Source organism: Falco peregrinus, chromosome 1, assembly GCF_023634155.1.
Source record: "Falco peregrinus isolate bFalPer1 chromosome 1, bFalPer1.pri, whole genome shotgun sequence".
In the NCBI taxonomy this organism is placed as follows: domain Eukaryota; kingdom Metazoa; phylum Chordata; class Aves; order Falconiformes; family Falconidae; genus Falco; species Falco peregrinus.
This window is the reverse complement of record NC_073721.1, coordinates 47,450,418-47,474,766: the sequence shown is the minus strand read 5'-3', so window position 1 is coordinate 47,474,766 and position 24,349 is coordinate 47,450,418. Positions and strand designations below refer to the sequence as shown.

At 50.1% G+C, this 24,349-nt stretch overlaps 1 protein-coding gene across 4 annotated transcripts in view; it reads left to right on the top strand.

Moving 5' to 3' along the window:
• Nucleotides 1–23,777, top strand: part of NACC2 (NACC family member 2) — a 61,832-nt gene extending 38,055 nt beyond the window's left edge. For 2 of the 4 annotated variants that reach the window (XM_055800745.1, XM_027778085.2), the window contains exons 2-6: nt 2,927–3,853; nt 12,672–12,839; nt 15,759–15,864; nt 16,153–16,250; nt 18,719–23,777. In XM_055800745.1, the coding sequence (XP_055656720.1) occupies nt 2,989–3,853; nt 12,672–12,839; nt 15,759–15,864; nt 16,153–16,250; nt 18,719–19,218 (1,737 nt within the window). In that variant the 5' untranslated portion in view covers nt 2,927–2,988 and the 3' untranslated portion in view covers nt 19,219–23,777. Of the gene's footprint in view, nt 1–1,315; nt 1,512–1,724; nt 2,072–2,626; nt 3,854–12,671; nt 12,840–15,758; nt 15,865–16,152; nt 16,251–18,718 lie in introns of those variants that run through there. The other 2 variants (XM_005231240.4, XM_027778082.2) reach the window with 2 other exon arrangements.
• The last annotated feature ends 572 nt before the right edge of the window (nt 23,778–24,349 follow it).

Here is a 24,349-nt window from a genome sequence, read left to right as displayed (position 1 = left end):
CCTTGGTCTCCTCTCGGTGCCTTAACCTCCTCCTCGACACCAGGCAGAGATCCCATTGACCTGACGCGGGGTTTGGATGAACCCGTTGAGCGCTTCCAACGCGTGGAGCTCCCAGCGGTCCTTGGCTGGGAGCATCCAGGCACCAGGATGCTGCGGGTCCTGTGGGGTGCAGAGCAGAGGTGTTAGTGCTGGGTGCTGGACAAGCAGGGGAAGACAGCCAGCTCCGGGCACTCGGGGTGACAGCAGTTTGCTGCTGTGGAGTTGAACTTACTGCACCAAACATCTCTTTGGGCGGTGGAAGCGGAGGAGCATGATGGAGCATCACCAGCCCCATCTGTCTGCACTCCCTACTGTTATCCTCCTCTAAGGATGGCTTCACCTCTAATCTCCTAAATTTTAACTGTGTGTGACCATCCAAGCAGAGCTATTGAAACAAATCCGAGACCAAGAGGAGAAATAAAAAATGCTCTGGGCAAGAGAGAAGTAAGCAAAGTGAGGCCCCACCCTCTTTCCCAGAAAAAAGCACCAAACATGCTCAATAAATGCGAAGGTAATTTAAAATCTGAATCCAGGAGACAATGTGACTAGGATTTCATTACTTAAGCAAATGGATTTGCTTTTAGTGGATTCAGCCACAGACTGAAAGAAGCTTTCCCCAAGGGGTAAACATTTTTCCTGCTTTTGAAAGGCTTTCTTGTAGGGGTGGGGTGAGGGGGCTGGGGGGGGCAGCAGTCAGGACTGTGGCTGCCCAAGGAGCACCTTTATTTGGGGCAGATTTGGACATTCCCAAAGCTGTCCTTTTGGGCGGGTGGTTTTTGGGGAGCCCCTGGGGTGGGATGCAGGGGGATGCGGGGTGATGCGGATTCTGGGGGGATGCTGGGGGGCTACTGGAGGATGCTGGGGTATGCTGGCCGCCCCCGCCCTGCGCCTTCCTCCCGGCCGCAGGAGTTAACCAGCAGCAGTGCCAGCTCTGCAGACTGTTTGGAATAGTTTAAATGCTTTGACACTCTGGATGTACTAGATGGCAGGGGAGGCAGTTTACAGCGTAATTCATATGCAAAACTGCACTATAAATTTAAAACCTGTCTCAGTTGCCGTGGCACCACTAAGCATTTCATCAGCATACAGTACAGTATTTCTGCCATCTTTGTTTGCATTGCAGTGACTCATCAAAAGTCTGTCTTGTACCAACACTGAGAGCATTCCTCTGGCACTGATATTTCTCTGTTTTTAAAGCTTCGGTTTGAAACTGGCATTTACTTCAGGTCCCTAATCAAAGGGCTCTATTCATTGCAGAGAGCAGCCTGAATGTTAATCTGCATCCGGCCTATTCATTTAGATGCTGTGCGCTGCCGGGGAGATTTGACTTGGTAAAAGCTTGAGCTACAGCAGATACAAACCCAGGGTTTGATACTATATTTTTTTTTTTTCCCTCCTCGCTGCGTATAGCGGGGCGCTACGGGGGACGCAGAGCCCCTCCGGCGAGCGGCTGGGGACAGGGGCTGCTGAAGGTACGTTCGCTCCCTGCCAAGCGAGGGGACCGGGAACTTCCTTGCTCGGAAGAATTTTTTTTGACCATGCAGATACAATTAAATTGGCTCCGAGTGTGTTCCCTTTTCTTCCTGTTACCCCGTGGCCTTGCAGATAGGACTTTTTTTTTTTTTTTTTTTTTTTTCCCCAGCAATGGGAACAGAGCCGCTCTTTGTGGGTTATTATTTTCTTTTCAGTGATTTTTTTTTTTTAAATCTTTCGCAGATAAACTTTTTTTTTAATTTATTTAATATTGTTCTTACCAGCTTTCACGACTAGTTAACCATAGTTTTTCTTCAGTGGTATTGAAGGCAAACGGGATTTGGAAATCTCCTGGAGTCTTGCGTGGAGCTTGGGGAGGGGGGCCGGGGGGGTTTGGGCTCCCGGTGAATCCGCAGTGATTTGCTTCGCTGGAGTTTCGGTGCACGGGCTGCACTGACTCTCCCTGCTCCGCCGGCACAGGGGGTCTGCACGCCAGGTCCCTCTGAACACAAGGCATCACCGGCTGGGTGAAGGGCAGAATTATCCCCATGGCCCAAAGGTACCGCGGGGATGCGCAGCCGGAGCCGTCGCCTTGAGCCCTTTCCCCGGGAGGTTGCCCGGAGGGTCCTGGGTACCGCTGGGATGGTACCCCCCAACCGGGGGTGGTGGGCGGGGGGGGGGGGGGCAGTGGGCTGGGCTGAGGCTCCCCCTGCCCCGCTTTGGGTCTAGGGGAGAAATGAAGAAGCCAACTTGGTAGGCGGCTGCTGCGGCACGTTGGTTTGTTTTATTGGGGCTCAAATATCTGGCTTAATTTGGAGATAAGCCTCGTTTTGTTGGAGGATAAATCTGTTGAGAAGGGGTTTAACTGTTGAAATGCTCCCTCTTTCTGGTGCAAATGGGAAGATTGCTTTTCAAAGTGCTTTTTTCCTGGGAGCTGTCACTTGAGCAGAATCCTGTATTTATTTCAGGCAGAACGGCACATTGTTTTATAAATATCTTTTCTGTAGTTTCAACATAGCTGCTGGTTGTTGTGTTTCTTATATAATGCCACCCGAGATCTGTCTGACTATCTTACGTTTGCTTTACTGTTCACTCCTCTCCCATTACCGTTCAGGTTTTCCTGCATAAAGTAAAACCCTCGGGGGAATAAATCAGCGGTGCTTATTTAAACAGACCGCAACTTGAAGAAAATACTCGCGTTTTTGGAATATCCTTTGCCATCCGCCAGTCGCGTTTCCTACGTCGTTTGAAAACATCGATAAGTAATTTTTATAAGTGATCGCTTTTCCGCACGGCTCTGCGAGCTTAGCGTTGAGCCTTTGATGTCGGGTGAGGTGGGTTCCTCTGCTTCTGCCTGCTTTGGTGAACTGTCTAAAAACGCTGTGCCTTTCTCCCTGCCTTCTCCGTTTTTCAGATGTGCCCTACTTTGGATATTCCTGCATTGAATGTCTGAGGAGCTCCAGCCGATCCTGAGCCATGTCGCAGATGTTGCACATAGAGATTCCCAACTTCGGGAACACCGTTCTGGGCTGCCTGAACGAGCAGCGGCTGCTGGGGCTGTACTGCGATGTCTCCATCGTGGTGAAGGGCCAAGCCTTCAAGGCACACCGGGCGGTCCTGGCCGCCAGCAGCCTCTACTTCCGAGACTTGTTCAGTGGGAACAGCAAAAACGCCTTTGAGCTGCCGGGTACCGTCCCCCCCGCTTGCTTCCAGCAGATCCTCTCCTTCTGCTACACCGGGAAGCTGACCATGGCGGCGAGCGAGCAGCTGGTGGTGATGTACACGGCGGGCTTCCTGCAGATCCAGCACATCGTGGAGAAAGGGACGGACTTGATGTTCAAGGTCAGCTCTCCCCACTGTGACTCTCAGACCACCATGATCGAAGACCCCAGCTCGGAGCCGCAGAGCCCCTGCAACCAGCTGCAGTCGGCCTCGGCGCCCTATGTCATGTCCCCCTCCATGCCCATCCCGCTCCTCACGCGTGTCAAACACGAGAACCTGGAGCTGCAGGCAGCTGCCCTCTCCGGCCTGCCCGGCAAGCGGCCCCTCGAGCCCGGCACCCGCGAGGGGGCTGGCGGCGGCGGCCCCAACACGGGACCCCTGAAGCTCTCCCGCGTCTCCTACTATGGGATGCCCAACCTGGCCACTCTCATCCCCAACGTCCAGCAGGTCCAGTACTCACAGGGGGAGCGGACGAGCCCCAGCGCCAGCAGCATTCCCACCACTGACAGCCCCACCTCCTACCACAATGAGGAGGACGAGGAGGACGACGAGGCATATGACACCATGGTGGAGGAGCAGTATGGGCAGATGTACATCAAATCCTCCGGAGGCTACTCTGGTAATGGATGGTCTCTCATCTTGGGTTTTCTGCTCTCCTTGGTCCTTCTCCAGCCGACACGGGTAGTTTGGGGCTTGTGCGTCTAGTTTTTGTCTTCGGGGGCTTCGTTTAGTTTATTTATGTAGCATGGTGCGGAAAGTGATGCACATGGTGAGCTTGTGCTGGTGTCCAGGTGTGGCAGGGGCAGGTCCTCCGTGTTGGGCTGTGTCCCCAGTCTTCAGGCGAGAGGCTGTGTCAGCCGCCAGGGCTGGCTTAGCCCTTCGCTTTTTGGCTGAGGCTGCCGTGAGGAGCCTGGTGGTTATGGGAGCCGTGGGGTGGTGACACCCATCCCGTGGTGGTGGCTGAGCTCCCCTGCCATGGGTTGTCCAGGAGGGACAGTCCCCTGTGGGGAGGGAAGCGTCAGCCCTTGCCGGCCCAGCGGCGCTTAGGTGGTCGGTCTGTGAGTTAGTTTTCAGCGAGGTGCAAGGCACATTCCTTCTGTCCTGGCTTTTTAGAATAAAAATTTTGTAAGTGTCATGAACATCTGACATTTGGAGGAAGGGAGAAAGACATCACATAAATCATTATTTATGATGTAAATCACAAATATGGTCCCCCTAGGGGGAGGTGCCCGGCTGGGTTGCGGGTGTGCCTGCATCCCGCGCAGATGAAGCTCGCAGCATCGCGTGCAGAGGCTCGGCTTTGGCACAGCGGCTGCCCCGTCGGAGCTGCAGGTGTCTGTGGTGGCAGCTTTGATCCACGGGCGCTCCCCAGGGAGGGACATCTTCCCGCCTGCTCTGGCTGCACGGAGCATCCTCCTGCCTGGAGCCACTTTCCCTGCTATGGTTCCGCGCTGAAATTGCTGGACTAATTTTGCAAATATTTAACTCTCAATTGTTGAAGAGCTGGCATGCTTTCCTCAAAGCCGTTTGATTTTATTCTTAAATGAGGGAGACGATTTGACAAATACAACCATTTCTGTTACTTAAAGCCAGGCTTTCCCTAATACTGAGAACGAGCTCATCCCCACACACCATCCCATCCCATCCCATCCCATCCCATTGAGCCTGGTGTCCCCTTGGTGTGTCCCTCTGCCAGGTCAAAAGCAGACAAGCAATATTTTCCAAGCGTTTTTACCAAGCTGTTTGCAAAAGGGGGAAAGCATACTAACCAGTGTTACTATTTTAATATTAGAAATATTTGCTGAGAAAAGCGCATGAGCCAGTTGTTGAAAATGAGCCTGAAGAGCCTCTCTCCTCTGTCTGCCGCGCTTCAGGTCCCAGTGGTCCATACTGGGTGGGCAAGGAGGAGTGGGATCAGGGGATGGGGACAAGGTCAGGGTGTGCTCCACGGCTGCCCACCCAGCAGGAGCTGGGAGGGGTTGGACGGATCAGAAATCAGGCTGCTTTCCCGCACACCGCTTTTGGGTTTATATTGCTTTGCGCTTCCCCGCTGTAGAGCATGCTGTGAGTAATGTGGGTTTGCCGTCGGCGCCAGGGCTCGCGGCGTTATTCCTCAGAGCAATGGGATTATACCCTTGGACATGGTGTTTTCCTTCCCTGCCACGGGACCAGTTCAGGCAGTAACAAAACAAAATTAATTCAAGAGGCAAGGGCAGGGCCAGCCCCGGAACGGTGCAGGCAGCAGCTATTAGGCTGTACCTAATTCTTGTGGTGCAGGAGTCATCCCGGTGGGAAAAATGAAAATACAAGCAGCTTTCTGGGATGTCACTGGAGATGCTGCAGCCGTCCAGCCCTCGCACCGGAGCCGGGCATCCCGCAGTGAAGTTTTCCTGCTTGGTTTCTGTAGGGGGAAGACTTGAACCGCGTCGTGATGCTGAGGCAGGGGCCAGGCAGGGAGGAGGCAGGTCAGGAGCACCAGCCCCGCTGTAAGGCTGTAATATACCACATTTCTGCTAAAATACCTTGTCCGCACCAGCACATTTCAAGGGAGTTTCCTGTTTTAAATAAGCCAGCTATAGTATCAGGCTTCCTGCAAAAGAAGGCACACAAAAAAGAGATTAAAAAAAATAAAACCTAAGCTATTCCATTATGGTTTGGACTTGTACAGCTAACTGTGTTTTAATTACTCGGGATAAACTGTACCCTCAAAAGGTGCAGAATAATAAAACCATAAGATGGAAGAGAGAAGCCAGCTAATCCTGCTCCTGGCATGTAGATCCCGACAGCCTTACAAAGGCCTGGGGGAGGGGGGAGCCCTTTAAAATAGTGATTGCCAACGTTTCCAAGAGCCCCGTTTATAAAAACAAAAACAAAGCCAAAGAAGAGCGCAGCAGTGAAGCCCTGAATTTCAGAGGGTTGGGTTTTTTTTTCCTTCCTCCTTCCTTTTTTCTCTGTTCTTTCATTTCCCAGATGAAGTGTTGACTGAGCTAATGCTGGCGAGCATGTGGTAGGGCACTGGTGGCTGATGCTCTTTGCTTCCCTTGAGCATCACCCACCACTCCCAAGGCCGGGGCAGGGGAAAGGTGCTCAGCAGGACCCTGCCAGGCCTGGGGGTGGGGGTCACAAAGCCTATTCTTGCCCCAAGACTTTTTAAAATTTATTTTTGTTCACCCCTTTTTAATAGTCAGTACTGTGGTGAATCTCCAAAGTCGGGATCAGGGATGCATCTGCAAAGCCGGGATCAGAGAGGCAAGGAGCACATCACCACCTTGGCCAAGGGTTTGCTGGTGGAAGAGGGGTGCAGAGGGGGTCTGGTTGCACGATGTGCCTCCTGCAGTGGTGGCACTGGGGTGATGGACCACCACAAATGTCAGACCTGCAAAAGGAGCAGCAGATAAATGAAATTATAAACCCAGTCTCAAATGTGGGCTGATGGGAGGGTGAGGTTTAGGTGTCGGTAGACAGGGCACCGGCTTGCAGAGGGATGTAGGAAAAGGTGCCTCAGCTCCCACCAGCCGCTGGCCATGCTTGGTGGCTGCGGTGTCACCGCCGCCATCCCTGTCTCCGCCTGCTGCTGCGGCAGGCTGCGAGCATGGAAAATGGCTCCTTATTTTATAACTGGGTCTGGTTGTGGAGAACATGTGGGCCTTGAGGACATGAGTGAGACTTAATGAGGTTTCTAGCATCTGATCTGAAGAACGCACAACTCCAGAAAATATTAAACAAAAGCAAAGTATTTTTATCCTTGTTAATTACAGCGTCGTGGGCCTGATCTGAAGTGGGTTTCAGCAGGACTTGCAGATGCTCGGCGTTTTTCTGCACTGAACCGCGTTCTTGTCAGTCAGCTTGCTGCTTAGCAGATGCAGTTAATTTAATTTTGACAGGCGCAAGCGAAGTTGCACGAGGGTCCGTCCTCCTCCCCTGCTCCTGCTGCACTAGTTTGCAGGGGAGAGGAAAAATCTTTATGCAGCAAATGGCTGGAATGTAAAGGCTGGACTTTAAAGTTACGAAATCCTGAACTGACAAGAGCACACTTCATTAAAAATTCATCTAAAATAGCCATTATAGAATAGTTGTGGTAATTAGCTGAGAGAATAGTTTTCTCTCCTGGCCTCTGATTCCTGACAGTAAGGAAAGAGGGCAAGAAACAACCCAGAATCCATAATGAGCAACTCCGTGCAGCATCCCGAACTGAGCCTGGGAATGACACGCTGCAACGATGTAAATCACAGCTTGCGACACCTGATAATTGCAGCTGTAATAAAGTAGCTGTTCTAACCGCGGGAATAGCGATGTGATCCTGCGAGGACGAGTGCCGTGCGGTGCCAGTCCGACAGTGCTGCACACGGAGGGATGCTGGCCAGCAAAGAGCTGGCGTTTTTGTAGGAAATAATATGGTCGAGCAAGGATGCCCTGTTTATTCCCCAGAGCACTTTTCCTTGGGCTTTTTGCTGAGGGTTTCAAACAGCCCTACTGCTGGAAGAACCAGTGTGCCGACGGGAGACGGCCGGCGCCAGCATCACCCATCCTGCGTGGGGACCAGTGGTGCTGAGCAGCGGGAGGAAGGCAGAACCCACGCCAGGGGTGCTCAGCCTCTGGCCTTTTTTGGCATTAAATTTCCAGTCCCAGTTTTCTCACCATAAAACACAGATGTTTAATTTTAGGCTGGCAGATGTTTCACTCCTGGCTGAGATCTGAAGCAAAGGCAAGATAGGGGTATTTATAAACCAGTAATATTTTTACTATACTAATTCCAGATTACCTCCCTGTATAAATAGGTCACAAATCAAATCTCTGCATCCCAGTACGTTGTTATAAATGTACTATTTGTAAAACATAAACTATCCTGATTGGGACTATGTCATATATCTGTCCCGTGGTGTGTGTGTGTGTGTCCCCTGTGGTACAGGTTTACACACACAGGCGGATGCTGGTGATGCCAGGGCTGGGGCAGGGATGCTATTTTTGGGGTAATCCCACTGCCAGTGGAAAATAGGCTAATGGGATAAAAATGTTTGTAAAATATTGCTGTTTGAAAAGAGACTTCTTTTCAATGTAGAGAACGAAGGGGAGAATTATCCATGCGTTTGCATACGTGGTGGCTGGTGGTGGAGCAGGTGGAACTGGTTTTGCAACCCTTAGGGTGGACCAGGGCTCGTGACTTGCAGTTTCATGCTGGAGCTCTGTAAATGTTAACTTTTGGGTGAGGGACCATCCCTCTGATCTTTCTGTATCTCATTCCTAAAATGGAAAAAAGTTGTTTCTTACCCACGGGAGTATGTTGAAGTTTATATGTGGTAAATGGTGAAGCAGAGAACCCAGACTGGTGAGAACTGGGGGTTCACGAGTAGTTTTGAAGCCCTGGTGTTTGAATTGTTGGGAACTAAGGAAATAAGTGAAGACTGGTGCCAGGTGTGCGGCCAGAAAATCCCAGCGCTGCCAGCCCCTCAGCACCTGCCGGAGCACCTTGTTGCCCATCACCGATGAGGGTCAGTGGGAGCTGTGCAGGGCTCAGCACCTCTGGTCCCAGGCATCTCAGGTGGGATGTGCAGATGTGCAGCTGTCTTGGCATCACCAAAACCATGGTGGGCTCAGCACATGTAACGGACCCCTGGGCCGGATGGTACCTCTGAGCCGGATGGTATGTTTTAGGGACAACGAAGACACGTGCCCCTAGTGTCACGCAAAACCCGGAGCCATGGATTAATTCCCACAACTCCAGTTTTCCTCAGAGTGGGGACCGGTGAGTTGGTTTGAGGCTGCTGCTTCAGCCAGAAAACCTGGGATATTTCCCGTTATGGACCACTTGTTGCCAGCTGCAGCATCCATGTAAGTTTGGGATGAAAACACATATCTGAATAAATAAAACATACCAGTGTTTGGCTGGCAGCTCCCGTTGCTTCCTCTGTAATGATTTCCTGCCCCTCTCCGCTAGCTGGTAGGCTCCTTTCTTGGTCGAGAACAAAACTGTATTAAACAATACTTCACATTGTTTGCCCTTTCATTCAAAGGGAAGGAGCCGCTGCTCTCTGAAGATACAAATTAATTAGAAGCGAATACTATCCTGTTCTTCAGAGCATAAAGGCCAAACAGACGGGCTTTCTTTGAAAACATGGGACCAAAGTGTCTCTTGTATCCTGCTTCTTTACATAACCGATGGCTATCTGTTGAATTGAGGTGGCACTGAAAGGCCGAAATCTTTGGTCGTTTTTGTTTAGTATCGTTGAATTTGTGCTAGTGCTTTAACGGCAACAAAGTCCAAAAAATGATTCATGCCTGTGTTTAATAAGAGTTTTACAGACAGCGAGCCAGAGGGACAGATGTAACCAAAATAGAATAGTGGGATTGAGTTACCCTTGGTCTTTTTAGCCTGAATTTTAGCTTGTTTTATGAAGTATTTGATTTCACAGGAAGAAATGTAAACTTCTTGATGGCTCTGTGTGTAGGAAGCGAAATGTCTTCCAAAGCAAAGAGTTTCTGCAAGGCAGGATTGTCACCAACCAGCGCAGCAGCATTGTCTTCCTGAAAAGCTGCTTTTCTTTCAGGGAAGAGGTTTGACACCAAATCCTTCAACAATTTTTCCAGGAGGGCAGCATGAACACGATGCTTGTGCCGATCTTTCTCTTGCCTGCCTCATTACTGCTACCTTAGGGTTTCTTTGCCCAAATATTGTTCCTTACTGAATGTTTGCCTATGGAAAGTGGTGGAGCAGGTAGGTTTGTCCTTGTCCGCTGTAGCTGTTTGCTACTTGGAGGTGTTTAATTTCTCCGGTGACAGCAGCCCTGATGGAGAAGCAGGCAGGAGGGCACGGCTGATGGCTGTTCAAGTCTGAGTTCTCTCCTGTTCCCTTTACAGCAATATCAGGTCACAAGCTGTGAGGACCTTCTCCTGCCTCTCCTGCTCTGAACTCTGTCTCATTTCGGGTATTGATTGCAGCTGCTTTCACTGGAGACCCACAGCCTTTATATCGCTTAAAAAATAAGAAACTGAGAATCTGCCCAGCTTCCCTTCAGCAGCTTGACATCTGCTGGTTTTTAGGTGGTGATGAATATCGTGGGCGCTTTTGACCTGAGTCATTAGTTAAGGGTAAAAATGAAATATTAAAAATGCAGTTTTGCACAGCCTGGGTGGAGCGTCGTGCTCGGGAAGGGCTGGGATGGTTTCCCTGCTCCCGCCGGGCAGCTGAAGCGGTGACTCCATGGAGAGCCCAGTGCTGCTGAATGCTCACCCTGACGAGCTGCCTGCAATTAGTAGGAGCCCCGTGCACGGGCACGGCCTCATCCTCACCTGCCCTGTTGTCTGACGGCTCAGGGATGTGCATTTAGCACAAAAAACTGTTGTCAAATTCTGTTTTACCCCTAATAGCATCATTCACCTACCTTCTGTTGCTGCTACTGAGGACCTTGGATGCCCCAGGCTCGTGTGTGGTGTATATATAATTTTACCTTTTAGTTCAGCTTGGGTGTAACCTGCAGAGGACTCTGGGGGGGGAGCCGGCTGTGGTGTCCCACCTCCTGTTTCCTCTCCCCTTGAGATCTACATTTATTTTGCCATGGCCCTCGTGCTGCAGCCTGCCTTGGTGACCGTGCCTTGCCAGAGCCGAAAATCCTGGGAAGGACAGCAGAGTGGGGCCCCCTGGGTCTTGGTGCCCCCAAACCCGGTGCCCCTCTGCTTTTGATTTCTGTAAGCTGGAAAATACTAGTATTAAATTGGATATACTCTGTTTATTGCTCTTTGAAAGCATCAGAAATACAGCAGGTCTTTGAGATGCTTCCTCTGCCTGAGCAGAAGATTACTCCTGTCTCCAAGGAGAGGGTGCCAGGATGCTTGGGAGCGCTATTCAACAGGGAAATACTGCAGCTGGTGAAAAATTGGTATGTCAGGGGGACTGCACATCAGCCCTACAGAGCCCTGCCACTTTGCGTGAAGAATCGGCCAAGAGAAGTTGGTTTAAAACCATTGCGTGAACGGTTCTGCTGCTGTTTGGTCCTTAAGCGCTGAAGGAAAGGCTCCTCTGCTGCGGTGCGGCTCCACGAGCAAGGGGCATCCTCCTGGCATGCCGACTTTTTAGGGAAGGAGGGAGCAATGAGGGTGGGGATGCTCCCAGCCCCGTGCCTGCGATAGGATGCCACGGCACAGCACGGCGTCGTGGGGCATGTCCTAGTTAGAACACTGCTCCCATTGTACGGGAGCCATCGCCCTTTGGTTACTGCAGCAACAAGTCTGCAAAACTTGTTATTTTATCTAGAGAGAGGAAAAGTGCCCCCCAGAACACCGAAATAATTGCAGGAAAAGACATCTCTTGAGTAGGAGACATTTTGAGTTCAGAAACACTAATTGCTGGGGGTTTTTCTTCTCTCCGTATTCACAGATATTGGAGCACGGAGCTGGCTTTGATTTTATGTGTGGCACTTGCCACATTATCAGAAAGCTTGGGGGGAAAAAAGATGGAGCGTTGTAGCGCTGGGCTACAATTCAGAACTGTAACTGCTCCCACTACGTCCCCGTGCAGCTGGAGTTGATGTACACCCATGTCAGTCCTCTTTTGCTGTCAAAAATCATCATTTTAAGCAAGCCTCTGGACTTGCAACTGTAAATGTGCTTTAGGAAGTGCTGGGTGCTGGCAGGACAGCTGAGTTCTTCCAGCTTTTCAGTGTTACCGGTTGCTGATGGGCAGTGGTGGACTCCGGGGGTGGCACGCTGGGGCGAGTCCCAGCTGCACCCTGGCAAAACATGGTGATTTGGGTTTGAAGCCGCAGCTTACTAATATTTTTTTGACCGGTTGGTTGGGCTTTCTCTCGTTGTAGAGAGGACATGTTAGCCTGCAAGAGGCAGAGTAAGGACAAGGCGCTTGGGAGAGTGAGTTGAGCTTGCAGCAGGTGGCTGGTGGGTGCCATCCCTGGGGAAGGCTATGATGACCTTTCTCGGTGCAGTGGGTCTCTGCAGAGTCTGGTTTTTCACTTCAGCAGGGAAGAAAAAAATCAGGGGGAGCAGTTACAGTGCTGATGCAGGTATTTGTCAGTCTAGTGCCTGTTTTGGAAACCCCCGGTGAAGTAACCTGCCGTTCTTCTGGGAGCATTTGGGGAAGCCAGCTCCGTATGCTGCACTTGCACAACAATGCCAGCTGTGCAGAGTTGCCCATTTTCATAAATGATTAACTTAGGAAAAGTTAAAGCATAATTAGATTCTAAGAATCCCTCTCACAGAACCTGAATGTGCATATGAGACCGCTGTGGTAGATGATGGGGGAGACCAGGGGATCTTTCCGTGCTTTCAGGTGGTATCTGCCCTGCATTCCCGTAGCCCTAGCGAAGGGTTGTGCTTCTGGAGGGAGGAATATTTCCAGCATCTATGTGAAAAAGTCAAAATCTGACCTTCTGTTAATGTTGTGCCTGCATAATAAACTGTTTTAATGGTTTTCCCTTTTAATTTTGAAGTTGCTCAAGAGAAGCCAGAGCAGATCCCACTGGAGAACCGTTCCTGTGTCCTCATACGACGGGATCTAGTTGCTCTCCCAGCCAGTCTTATCAGTCAAATCGGATACCGTTGCCACCCAAAACTCTACTCGGAGGGAGATCCTGGAGAGAAACTTGAGCTTGTTGCAGGTAACGAGGGGGTAACTTTGCTTTGCTTGAGAGCGCCTGGGGATCGCTGATATTTCCCTTCCTGAAACATGTTCTTCATCTTGCTTGCACCATTGCTGGAGTCATGCATCTGGTGTGCCCTTGCCATGCCTTTCTGGATTATTCATTCACCAATCATCTTTTTAAAAGTTCTAAGTTTCCTTTAATTTGCTGATAGAAAAATGTGTCATTAACAGGATTTATTCAATTGAATTAATTTAGCATTTTAATTGAATTCTCCAGCTTGTGTTCTTCCTGACTGGTGTGGGCTGCATCGCAATTGTGTTTTGATTTAGATGCACAGATCTAAAAAAAAAAAGCCAATGGGGAAAAAAACCCACCCTATCGCATTATAAGATTTATAAAGCAATGGAGATAAAATTTGTGTCAGTGAAGAAGCTTTGAAAAGCCTGCAGAAGATTTTTAAAACCTGGGTGCGTTACTAAATGGTCAAACACTGCAGTGGGAAGGAAGAGAAGGAATTGGGTTTGGTCCTTTCTTCTATCTCCATTTCCATTTTGAGGGGGGGGAATTTATAATAATGGGAGAATTCACTCCTCCTCTATCAAGGATTTATGGCCAACTTGAGGGGGAAGATGGTGCTGTTTAGCTCTTAATGATACTGGTGGTGCCAGAGCTGGATAAAGAGTGCAGTCTGGTAGCCGTGAAACAGTGGCCGTGCCAGCCTGCAGCCTGGTACCCTGAGAGCTGCACGGGAGGCGCATGTTTGACCGGAGAGTCCAGGTTAAATTCTAGTTTCAATAATTATATTCTGCTTTTTTAAGTTTCCCCCAGCTTCACTTTGCTGCAGTGGTCTCTCAGCTCACAGCCATGCTGTTGTGTTTTCCCTGGGATGCAGCACTGTTGGGATGGAGCGATCTTTGCACGACAGCCCGTAGCGGCAGCCTGGGCAGGGAGGTTTAATTAATATCTATCAAGCCCTTGGTACAAAAAGGATGTGTGGCAGTGCCATCAGCGCAAATCAGTTGTCCTTTCTGGTCCTTTATCTCTTGGTAGGTAGCATAATTTTATTTTTGTCTGTAGAAGGAATCAGGATTTCAGGGGATGCCCAGAACGGTTTCCATCTGACGGAGGATGGGGCTTTGATGGAAGTCAGAAGTAAAATGCACACGCCGCAACACAGTGTACAACCACAAGTATTTATTTTGTATCTGGAATATTCATTTTGTACCCATTTCCATTTTATGTGAGACTTCTTAAAACCATCGAGTGGTGCAGGTTATTTTCACAGTGAGAGCTGCAAATTGGCTTGAGGCAGCTCTGCTTGATTTACATTTTTCAATCTGGGGAAAAAAGTAGATTAATATCACTAACCGGTCGTGGCTGCCTGGGTGATTTTTTATTTATTAAAGTGAAGTTACCCTCGGTAGCATCTGGCGTTCCCCGTGATGGCTTACCTCTTAAAATACCGCTGCTGAAGGAAGCTAATTCCTGGCTCAAACCTGGTGAGACCCAGGAGCGGGGATGACCCCGGAGCACGCGGGAGGATCCCGCGGCAGCAGTTTTTCCCAGCTCTCCATTCAGGGTGTTTTCCTTTCCCCTCTGATGGTTTTTCATGCCATGATTCGATTCCGCAAACTTCAGCAGCTGCCTACAAGAAGGTCCTCAGCCAGCCTTGCAGCCCTGGTGGTGTGTCTGATGGATGGATGCCGTGTGTGGAAGAGAATGTGGAAAAGCCCTGGCATAAGCGGGATGGCTCGGGGATCCGGGTGGCTCAGGGATCCAGAGCAATGCTGGCTATTTTCCAGGCAGGAGGGGTGGCCTGGGCTGCCCGCGATGCCAGGGGGGCGCAGGCAGCCATCCCTGGGCAGAGGGTTGGGCTGGGGTTGCTGCTGGGTGCCTGCCCTGGCGCAGACCCTCCGGCGTGGGCTGCCCTGAAGCTCTGCCTTCATCTGGAAGATCAGGGACAATCACCTGTAGGCTTCCCTGGGAATCCAGGAGGTAATTTTATTTCTCCGGTAGATGTTTTTATATCTTGAGAACAGAGTATGTTCTGGATCTAGATACGACCCATTATTTAATCTTAATTAAAAGGAAATCCCATAACCCTCTCATATAACAGTACACTTGAAAAATAGGATGAGGTCTCCCTGCAAGCCAGTGCTGAGGCAGGAGCGGTTTGGTCTGTGGGAGCTACGTGCAATGTAGAAGGGTTTTTGATAAGTAACCTGCTGTAAAGCACTGCCAAACCCCTGGACGTCTAAAGCTGCTTTGGCAGGGGCTCGGTTTTTTTTTTTTCCCAGAGAACATCCTTGAAGGCAGCGTGTTTCAAAGTCAGCAGCTCCTGAGCATTAGAAGGAAAATTCCCTGCTCGCCGGAAGTATCCAGAGGTGATGGGCTGAGGTTTTTGGAAACTGTTAGATCTGTAGTGTAACCAAGTACCTTTTCTGTGCTAGCCGGGGTTTTTTCTTTCCTTTCTAGCTGTATGTTCTACGATCTTTCACTTGAGAAAAGAAAAGGCCAATTGGATTGGGGTTTTTCTTCCTTCAGAAAGAATAAATAATCTGATCTGCACATATAAAACCACAGTATAAAGCCTTGCGCTGTGTGTATTTGCAAGAGAAAGAGAGTCCTTTCACTGAATTTCCATCAACTTCCTTTCTGTACAGATAAAATTAGGAATTATTATTACCCGGGACTTGCCAAGACCCCAAGGGAGTGCAGTAACAGTCCTTGCTAGGCTTTTCCAAACATCCTGCCGTCCTCGTCGGGTTTTTGCAGCGGCATATGAGGAACGCAGAGCTCCTGTAGCACCCCAGCGCCCCAGCCTCAGGACCGAGCAGGAGCGGCCCCAGAGGAGCAGTTTGGTGGTGGCTCGGAGGTGATACTGGCAGCGAGGCAAGGGTTTAATTCGGAATTCTCCCTCTCCAACCCTTCCAGGCTCAGGTGTTTACATCACCCGGGGGCAGCTGATGAATTGCCACCTCTGTGCCGGTGTCAAACACAAGGTCCTTCTGAGACGTCTTCTGGCCACCTTCTTTGATCGGTATGTCCCCTTGCTCTGTGTGCCCCCGAGGGGATTGGGGTTGTTTTCTGGTGGTTTAACCATGTGAATAGATAAAGTGTCACGGGTGCTTCATCCTCTGTATGTGCTGTAATGATTTCTGTGCTTTTTCTTAATGATGCTTGAACCTGAGCAGGAGGTTTTCCAATTCCATACCTTAAAATCGCGTGATGGGGTGATCCCTCCGTAAGAACCTAAAGGGAAGAGGACAAGGCAGCGGCTGTGCCCTGGAGTCCCTGGTGTAAGGATCTTCCTTTGCCTTTCTTGCAGGAACACACTTGCCAACAGCTGCGGAACTGGAATCCGGTCCTCCACGAGCGATCCCAGCAGGAAGCCCCTGGACAGCAGGGTTCTTAATGCAGTCAAATGTAAGGAGAGAGATTTACTGCTGCTCTGTTGGAACAGCATGCCGAGAGCAAAGCCGAAACCTAAGCAGGGAAGGCCATCTCTGTTGCATAATAATGGGAGCTATATATGGTGAAATTAGGTTATAGGAAAATCTATTTATTTTTTTATTTTGCACTGTTTTGTGGGGCTCAAGTTAATTTTCGGTGGGTTTTGACAGTATCTTTAATATAAAACATTATTGCTACTTGACTGGTTTGCTTATTTTAAAGCCCTGATTTTGCAGTTAATTATTTTACTGGTAGGTTCTCTAAGAAGGAAATTGAAATTATGTTTTTGGCAATGCCCAGAGCTTGAAACCACTGAAACGGGTCATGTCTGTGTGTTGGCTCTTATGCCCCCAGGCCCTGGCTGGCATTCGGATCATCCGAGTGCAGGGCTCTGCCCAGCCCCCGGGTTTACTGGGGCAGAGCATCCTCCACGCATCTTGCAGGGGTGCTCCCCGCACTGTGCTGGGAGGTGCCTTGTGGTGCCCTGGATTTTTGGGTCTTCAGCAATAAGGGGGTCCCCAGGAATCAGGGGAACCGCTGCCTGCCTCAGCATGGGCTTATCTGCTCTCCATCTCACTGGTGGCTCACTGGTTAGTTTTACAGTCTTACTTCCTTGGAATATATTTTGTAAACTTATCTTTTTAAAAAAATACATCACATGAGAGTCCTGCTGCAAATAATTGCCTTTTAAAAAGGTTGCATGAAGCAACAGGAGCTTTTGGCTTCAACATCTGAACTGCGAAGTTCTGTGTCGTGCCAGGTGGCTCGGCTAGTCGGTCTGTCTTTCTGTAGAGCTGCTGAGCTCTGTCTCAGAGCTGGGGGTACGAAAGGTTCAGCTGTTTAACACCCCTTCTGCTGTGCTGCAGGTAAGATCCCCGGTGTCTGCATGGTTACACGGTGCCCTAACTTTAGCCAGGGCTGGGATGCGCAGGGCTGCCTGCTTCACTGTGCGTCTTTGTACCCGGTGCCTGGTGTTAATGCAAGAAAAGGAGGGGGTTGTTACTTCCATCAAGGTAGTTTAATTATTGACAGCAGGCAGCAGAAACAAACAGTTAAATAGTTGGCTCTTGCAGTCACCCCTGAATACGAAGAGCTGTTGTGAGACAAAAGGTGGAGAGTGAGGACCTGGGTGGTGGAGGAAACCCTGACGGGTTAGTGCAGCGAAGCCCATTTACCATTGGCTTGATGTACAGTGGAAAAGCAATATGTGCTCTCTCACCCCCACTGGATTCGGGATAGTAAATCTTTATGTAAATATTACCGTGCTGGAAATGAAACTCTAAGCATTTTTATTTTATTTTGAAGATTGGGAAGATAAACCTTTCCTCTCCCTAATTGTTGCTGCGCTGCTGAACTCTGGGGGCCTTCCAGCCACCCTCTGAGATCTGTAGCACGTGGAGAGAAAGGCTAAGATGCCAGATGTCCAATACAGAAAGACAAAACCACTGAAGTGTGCTGGTGGTGCTTACCCATAGCCTGTGCTCTCCTGAAACAGCCTCCCTGTTAGCAGCTTTGCCCTGGAGAGCCCTGGCTCTGGACCTTCCAGCCGTGGTCCTTGCTAAGGTTTGCAGATACCTTCAGAGGTCAGAAAGGCATCGCTGTTTCGGGACAGTGCCTACGATGTGGTGCCGTGTGTCAGGGCGTAAGATGACTTCTCACTGCCTGACCTTCCCCCTGCCCACAAGCTTTAGTTGATCATTATTCACCGTGGCAGTTCCTCGAACGTTGCTCTGTACCATCAGGTGCTTGGCCCCCACGGAGGAGCAGGGCTGCAGCCGAGGTGTTGCTGGGCTCCGGCAGGGTACGTGCCAGCCGCTGGGCTGGTGGAGGGATGCTGGAGCGGTCCATGCAGCGCCGGGTGGCTCTGCAGTGGCCGGCAGGAGGTGGGGGACAGGCAGAGGGACAGTCCTTTGGGTGGTCTCCTCTGCTCGGTCAGGAGCCGCTCTGACATTTTCCAGCCCCGCAGCTGTGCCTGCACCACCGTGGTTTTAAGAGCCCTTGATGGATCTACTGTTGAGGAGTTTGTGTTGACCTTTTCTGTGTCCATCTCTGCTTTTGGCCATCCCAGCGTGTTGCGGCCGGGGGTGCCATGCTCTGGCTGCAGGCTGCATCCTGCAGGCAGGAGCCTGGTCCTCTGGGACTCACCAGGTCCCCAGGGAGCAAGTGGTCCTTCTCCAGCCCCCTTCCCCACACCACTCCGGATTTTTATGCCTTCTGCTTTTATCCCTTCTTGATTGTCTCTATTTCAAGCCGAGGAGTCCTTGCCTGTAAGTCTCTCCTTGCAAGAGCGCTGGTCCGTGGGTGAGCGTGCGCTCCGTGGCACTTGCCCGCCGTAAGCCTCGTGGCAGGTCTCTAGGATGGGGCAGCGGCTCTGATCACCTTGTGCTGCTTTCGTATTGCTTTCTCTGAATCCTCAGCTCTGTGTATCCCTGTCTTTGCAGTGTATTGTCAGAATTTTGCCCCGAGCTTTAAGGAAAGCGAGATGAATGTTATAGCAGCCGATATGTGCACCAACGCCCGCCGGGTCCGCAAACGCTGGCTGCCGAAGATTAAGTCCATGCTGCCAGAAGGGATGGAGATGTACCGCACAGTCATGGGCTCCACCACAAACAGTGTCCCCCTGGATCCTGAATTCCAGCCCAACACTGCTCAGGTCTTTGAGCAGCGAATCTATGCAGAAAGGAGGAGCGATTCAGGAACTATAGTAGCCTTGAGAACTAACACGGTGAACGTAGAGCTAAGCAATGGATCCAACCAGTCCTTTGAACAGAGCGAGGATGCCGAAGGGGCTGGCTCTGTGATACAGGAGGCAGCTGCCACAGATGCTATGGCATCGGATACCCAAAGCACTCCGCAACCTTTTGAACAAGGTTCGGGTTCCTCCAGCCGGCCTGAAACTCCCGTGAGAAGACAAGATGGTACTTACGGAGGGACTTTATAAAGAGAGCAAACATTTCATGACCTATAAGGGATCTGTAATACTAAAGCTGCTTGCATGCATTACTAATACAAAACAAAAAATGTGATCAAGCCACTTACCTACTGAACTGCTACTGTTGCCTGAAAAAAATGTGATTTTTATTCTGCTTGTATTTAAAATTTATGAAGGAAATAATCGCATTCGTTATACTGTAAACGACTAGGTCTGTGGTGACCTACTTAAAAAAAAATATTGGGCTCCTTTTTTGATATTCCTGAGGTTAGTCTATAAGATTGTAGCTTTTTCTTTCTTTTTTCCTTTTTTTTTATTTTATTTTATTTTAAGAAGGGGAGGAGAAAAGCTAGCCACCCCCCCAACCACCACCACCCCCCCCGTCATCACCACCCCATCCATTACTCAGCTCAGAACTAAAGCCATCGTTAACCTTGTCCTCTAAAGAAAGTTTTACCGTCACTTAACAGGAAAGCAAGGTGTGTTAGGGTACAAGTGCTGTGACTGGTGATGTTTGTCTCTAGCAGGAGGGCTCTAGCCAAGTGGGACAGGGTGGGGGAAATCGTTAAAGGCTTCTGGTGTCGGAGGGAGCCCCTCGCCGTGGGTGCTGGCGGGCAGGGTGCTGCAGGGCAGGGTGCTGCGGTGCCCAGCCACGGCCGGAGGCTGGCGGGGACTTGGTGCCGTTGTCTCGGGGAGTTTTATCCAGTTCCTGGGAGCAGGGATGGTTCCGCGGGAGTTCAGGCTTGCACGTGTTGGAAGGACTGCGTGGGATGCAGGTGGAGACCCTGGCCAGTGTTGTGGTTGTTGTCGGGTTTTTTCCCAATACGGCTGGGTTTGGGGTTTGGTGTCTCTCTCTCTCCCTCCCAGCTCCTCCTTTTCATTTGTTTCTCCTTGCTTGCACCTTCATGTCACCCGCTTGTTGGGTGAACGGGCTCGTGCACCCCACTGCACCCCACGGCAGCAGGGTGTGCGGGCAGGCGGGCCAAGTCCTGGGGCCACCTCCCCCCCTCAGCCGCCGGCGAAGGGCTTTGCAGAGGAATCTGAGCATGGAAAGCACATTGTTCCTGCTCCAAAGGGCATGGAACTGGGAGCTCTTGGTGGTGGCTCCCAGCAGCATCCGCACTGGAGCGTGGGGCAACCGCCAGCGCATGGGGCTCGCCTGCTGCACCCTCCCCTCCTCCCCCGGCCAACCAGCCTCTCACTTTTTATTAATTTGGAGTCTATTGGATGCAAAAAAACTAAGGAAAAAAAAAACATTAGTTTTGTGCCCTTCTGTGAAGAGGTTTTGGGGAGGAGGAAGCATTTCTCCCCTTGCTCATCCTCCAGACAGGCCCTTTTGGGGAAAAGCCCAATGTTGAGTTATTTGTCTGTTGTTGTTGTTGAAAGCTGATGTCCCCAGGCTGTGTTGGCTTTCAGGGATCCCCCGCCGTAACCGTGATCCTTCCCGCTGACCAGGCCCTCACAGGGCGCTGGGCTGCAGCTTCGCCCTGGCTGCAGGGGGATGCTGGGCACCCACCGGGATGCTGAGGCCGGGGTGTCCCCAAGGGATGGGGACAGTGCGTGAAAGCCGCGTATGGCTTTTTTTTTTCCTTTTCTTTTTTAATTATTGATTTTACTGTGACTGAAGGGCCTGCTTTAATATTTGCAGCTTGTTCTTTAACACGTTTGGGACTATGAACAAGTGCAAGGTGCACAGAGTCACTTTTGAAGGCTACTGTGGCTGTGCTCTTCTTTCCTGCTTTGGTTCCTGAATCCAGACAGTGCTTTTTGCTCAGGGTTTTCTTCCTTCTTTGTATTTCCACTGGGAAAGGGAGAGCGGGGAGAGGATAACCCAACTTTTGGCTGTTTTGTTTTCTTTGATACTTGAAGCAGTTTTTCGCATTGGAGTAACAAAGCTGCCTGGCACTTCACCTGTTCCACTGCTCCTTGCCCTGAGAAAAAAAAATAAAATTGATGATGGGGTGGTTTCTGCCTCACATCTTGCACAGCTTGTCTTGGGCGGACTACGGTGCCCCGGAGCGGGTGCACTGCTGGCAGCGGTGGCATGGGGCTGGCGTGGGTGGTGGCATGATGAGCTGGTGCGGAGGTGTGCGATGCTTTGGAGTAGTGGGGACGAGCGCAGCCGGCGGCTCTATTTGCACTTTACCCAGATCAGCAAACAAAACTCATGCTCTTGGTGAAGCCTGGAGCTGGTGCCGCTTCTTCCCAGCCCGGCAGCACCGCGGGAGGATGCTCCTTCTGTGCGGTGATGCCCGGCAGTGCTTGCTGTGCTGGGGGGCATATGGCCAGAGGAGAAGTGTGAGCAGGGGATGTACCAGGGACCACAGGGCTGAGCTTGGGGTGGGCTTCTTCCCCAGCCACCCCCAAGGAGAAGGAGCAGTCCGGTTCCTTGGCCCTGGGGCTGTCCCCATCCCCCTGGGAGCAGCTGCTGGGGGACCAGCTCTTGGGCAGCTCGGCTGGGTTGGTGGGGCTCAGGGGGTCAGTTTTGGCTGAGGACCCCCCCAGCCCCCTGTTGCCTCCCCAAAACTTTGGGGTTGCCCAAACTTTGAGGCAAGCTGGGAGCGGATCTGGGTGTCGGAGATCAAAAGTTGTCCCTTCTGTGTGTGTCTGTGCGCATATTATATATATATATATGTATGTGTGTATATATATATAATAAAAGATATCACAAAGGATTCCTCCTCCTTTTTGGCGCTTGCTGGGGTTTGGTGAGCGTGCCGAGCCCTCCCGCCGGGATTTGATGTTGGCTGTAGGGATGAATTTGGACCAAACCCGCACCCAGACAGACGGCCCTGCCAGGCCGGGGGGGGCAGCAGCAGCAGTACTTGAATGGCTTAGGACAGAGAGTCTGGAGAGAGTCAAGTTGCACAGTGAAAATATATATTTTTATACCTAGCACAACTTCCTGTATATTTTGGGGGTTTTTTCTTTCTTTTTTTTTTCTTTCCTTTTTTTTTTTTTTAATTTGGGTTTGTTTGTTTAATTAATTATTATTACTAGGAAGGCAAACTTCTAAAATGTGAAGGGCGTTGGGTTTTTCCTTATCTGGTAGATGAGGGCAAGCATTTTGCACTAATGTTTCCTGTGTGTGGAGGATTAATGATATGTTTGAAAATGTTATATGGTGATGATTGTATTCTTCCGGGGAAAAAAAAAAAAAAAACCAACAAAAAAAGTAACCCCTTTCAAATACTGAATGTAAGGTGAGAACAGAGCAGTCCATCGATTGTATGCGGCTTTCCTGAGTGCCTTAGAATTTTTTGATCATTTTTTCCAAGGAAAACAGATTAAGAAGATCAGATCATAACCGACTCCTTCCTCCTCTTTGTTTACGACACTATTTTAAATTATAGAATTTGGGGCTGCTTTATAATGTGAATAGGAAACTGCATTCATCTAGGTCTGACAGTGTAAAATCAAAGCATCAGTATTTATGGTATGTCTGCACCTTTATTCTTATGCTTGACTATTAGCAATATTACATGTATATTATATATCTAAAATTATACCAAGCACCTTTAAAGAAAATGGAGTGTAAGCATACAAGTTACCTGCAGCTGCCATATAGTGTAGAAGCCAGCCCCTCTCCTCCTCGTTAGCGCCAATTAGCACCGCTGTCCCCAGAGCTGCTGCTTTGCAGAAGGGCTGCATGACCTTCTGCCGCTCCCCAGTGCCGCGGGTCCAGCTTTGGCCAGGGGTCGCGGTGAGCCCCCCCCCCAAAGCCAAGCCCCGGTGACGTTCCCGTGCTGGTTCAGTGGCGGTGATGCCGGCGCGGGCGGGAGCTGCCCGCGGAGGGGGTTTGGGAGGAGGGATGGTGCCAGCGGTGCCAGAAGATGGGGAGCGGGGTCCTTTTTGCCACCTTGATCGTTTAATTCTTCTAACTGTGGTTTCACCCTAGAGAGCCCACCCGGGGGGACTGGGGGGTGCAGGGTCGGTGGTGGGGAGCCTGGCCGCGGGTGGCACACACTGGGGCTCCCCTCCTCTGGCTGGGCGAGGGGTTCAACCCGCCCCGGCCCCCCAAAACTGGAATTGCCCAGGGCTGAACCGGTGTTTGAGGGAGCAGAGCATCCTAAAAAACCGAGCCCTTCACCACCAGGGTTTTGCTCAGATCGCTTGTTTTTCTGGAAATAGCTCGCCACCAGTAGGGAAGGGCCACTGGGCAACGGGGCCAAACCCCGGCCCCCTGCCTGACAGTAGATCCCCACCGCCACATTCCCAGTCCCCAGCCATCTCGGGCTTCAACTGCTGTTCATGTTGCTCCTGCTCCCTGAATCGGTCGTGCTGTGAGCAAGCGAGCCCCGAGCACAGGGAGGGGGGGTGGGAGGCGAGCGGGGGTCCCCCCAGCCCCGCTGGCCCACGGGGGGGCTGACGTCTAACGCACTCACATTGGAAACCCCTCAACTCCTCCTATGAGTTTCTTCCACTGTTAAGCATTTTGCACACAAAATTGTGATTTTTACGTCAAGGTAAAAGCCAAAACTTGCAATACTATTTTTAGCAGACAGAAAAAAAAGAAAAAAAAAAAAGAAAAAAAAAAAAGAAATTATAAATAAATAAATAAAAAACAACTGAGTATAAATGTATAAATATTTTTGACTTGAAAATTTGGATGGCACTTGATTCAAATAGAACATTAATCCTTTGGACAGAATGTTTGGGAAAAAAAAGGACTTAAAGTACAAGGTTGTTTTTAAAGCGTCTTCATAGGGTATTAAGTAGTACTGTAATTCATGACTGTTAAAAATACTTTCTGTGCTGTAAGGAAATCTCACAGTACCACTGAATTATGTTCCTCAACTGTCTCAGCCACGAACGATGCTAGCTTCTTTTTTTTTTTTCTTTTTTTTTTTTTTTTTTTACCGTGCATTATTCACTAGTATTTATGTGCTCTTACTCTGTATAGTTAAGACTGTTATTTTGTAGCCATGGCTGACACAATATATCAGTAGCTAAGAAAAAAGAGAAAAGATTAAGACCCCCGAGTTGGAACTGTGCTCATAGCTGTTTTCATATGAAGAAAAAAATACATATTAAAAAAAAAAAAACAAAACCCCAATGTGATCATTAATTGTAAAACGCTTTGTAAAATTCACATTTACAAAATAATAAAGTAAATTACAATTAAAAGCTTTCACTTGCT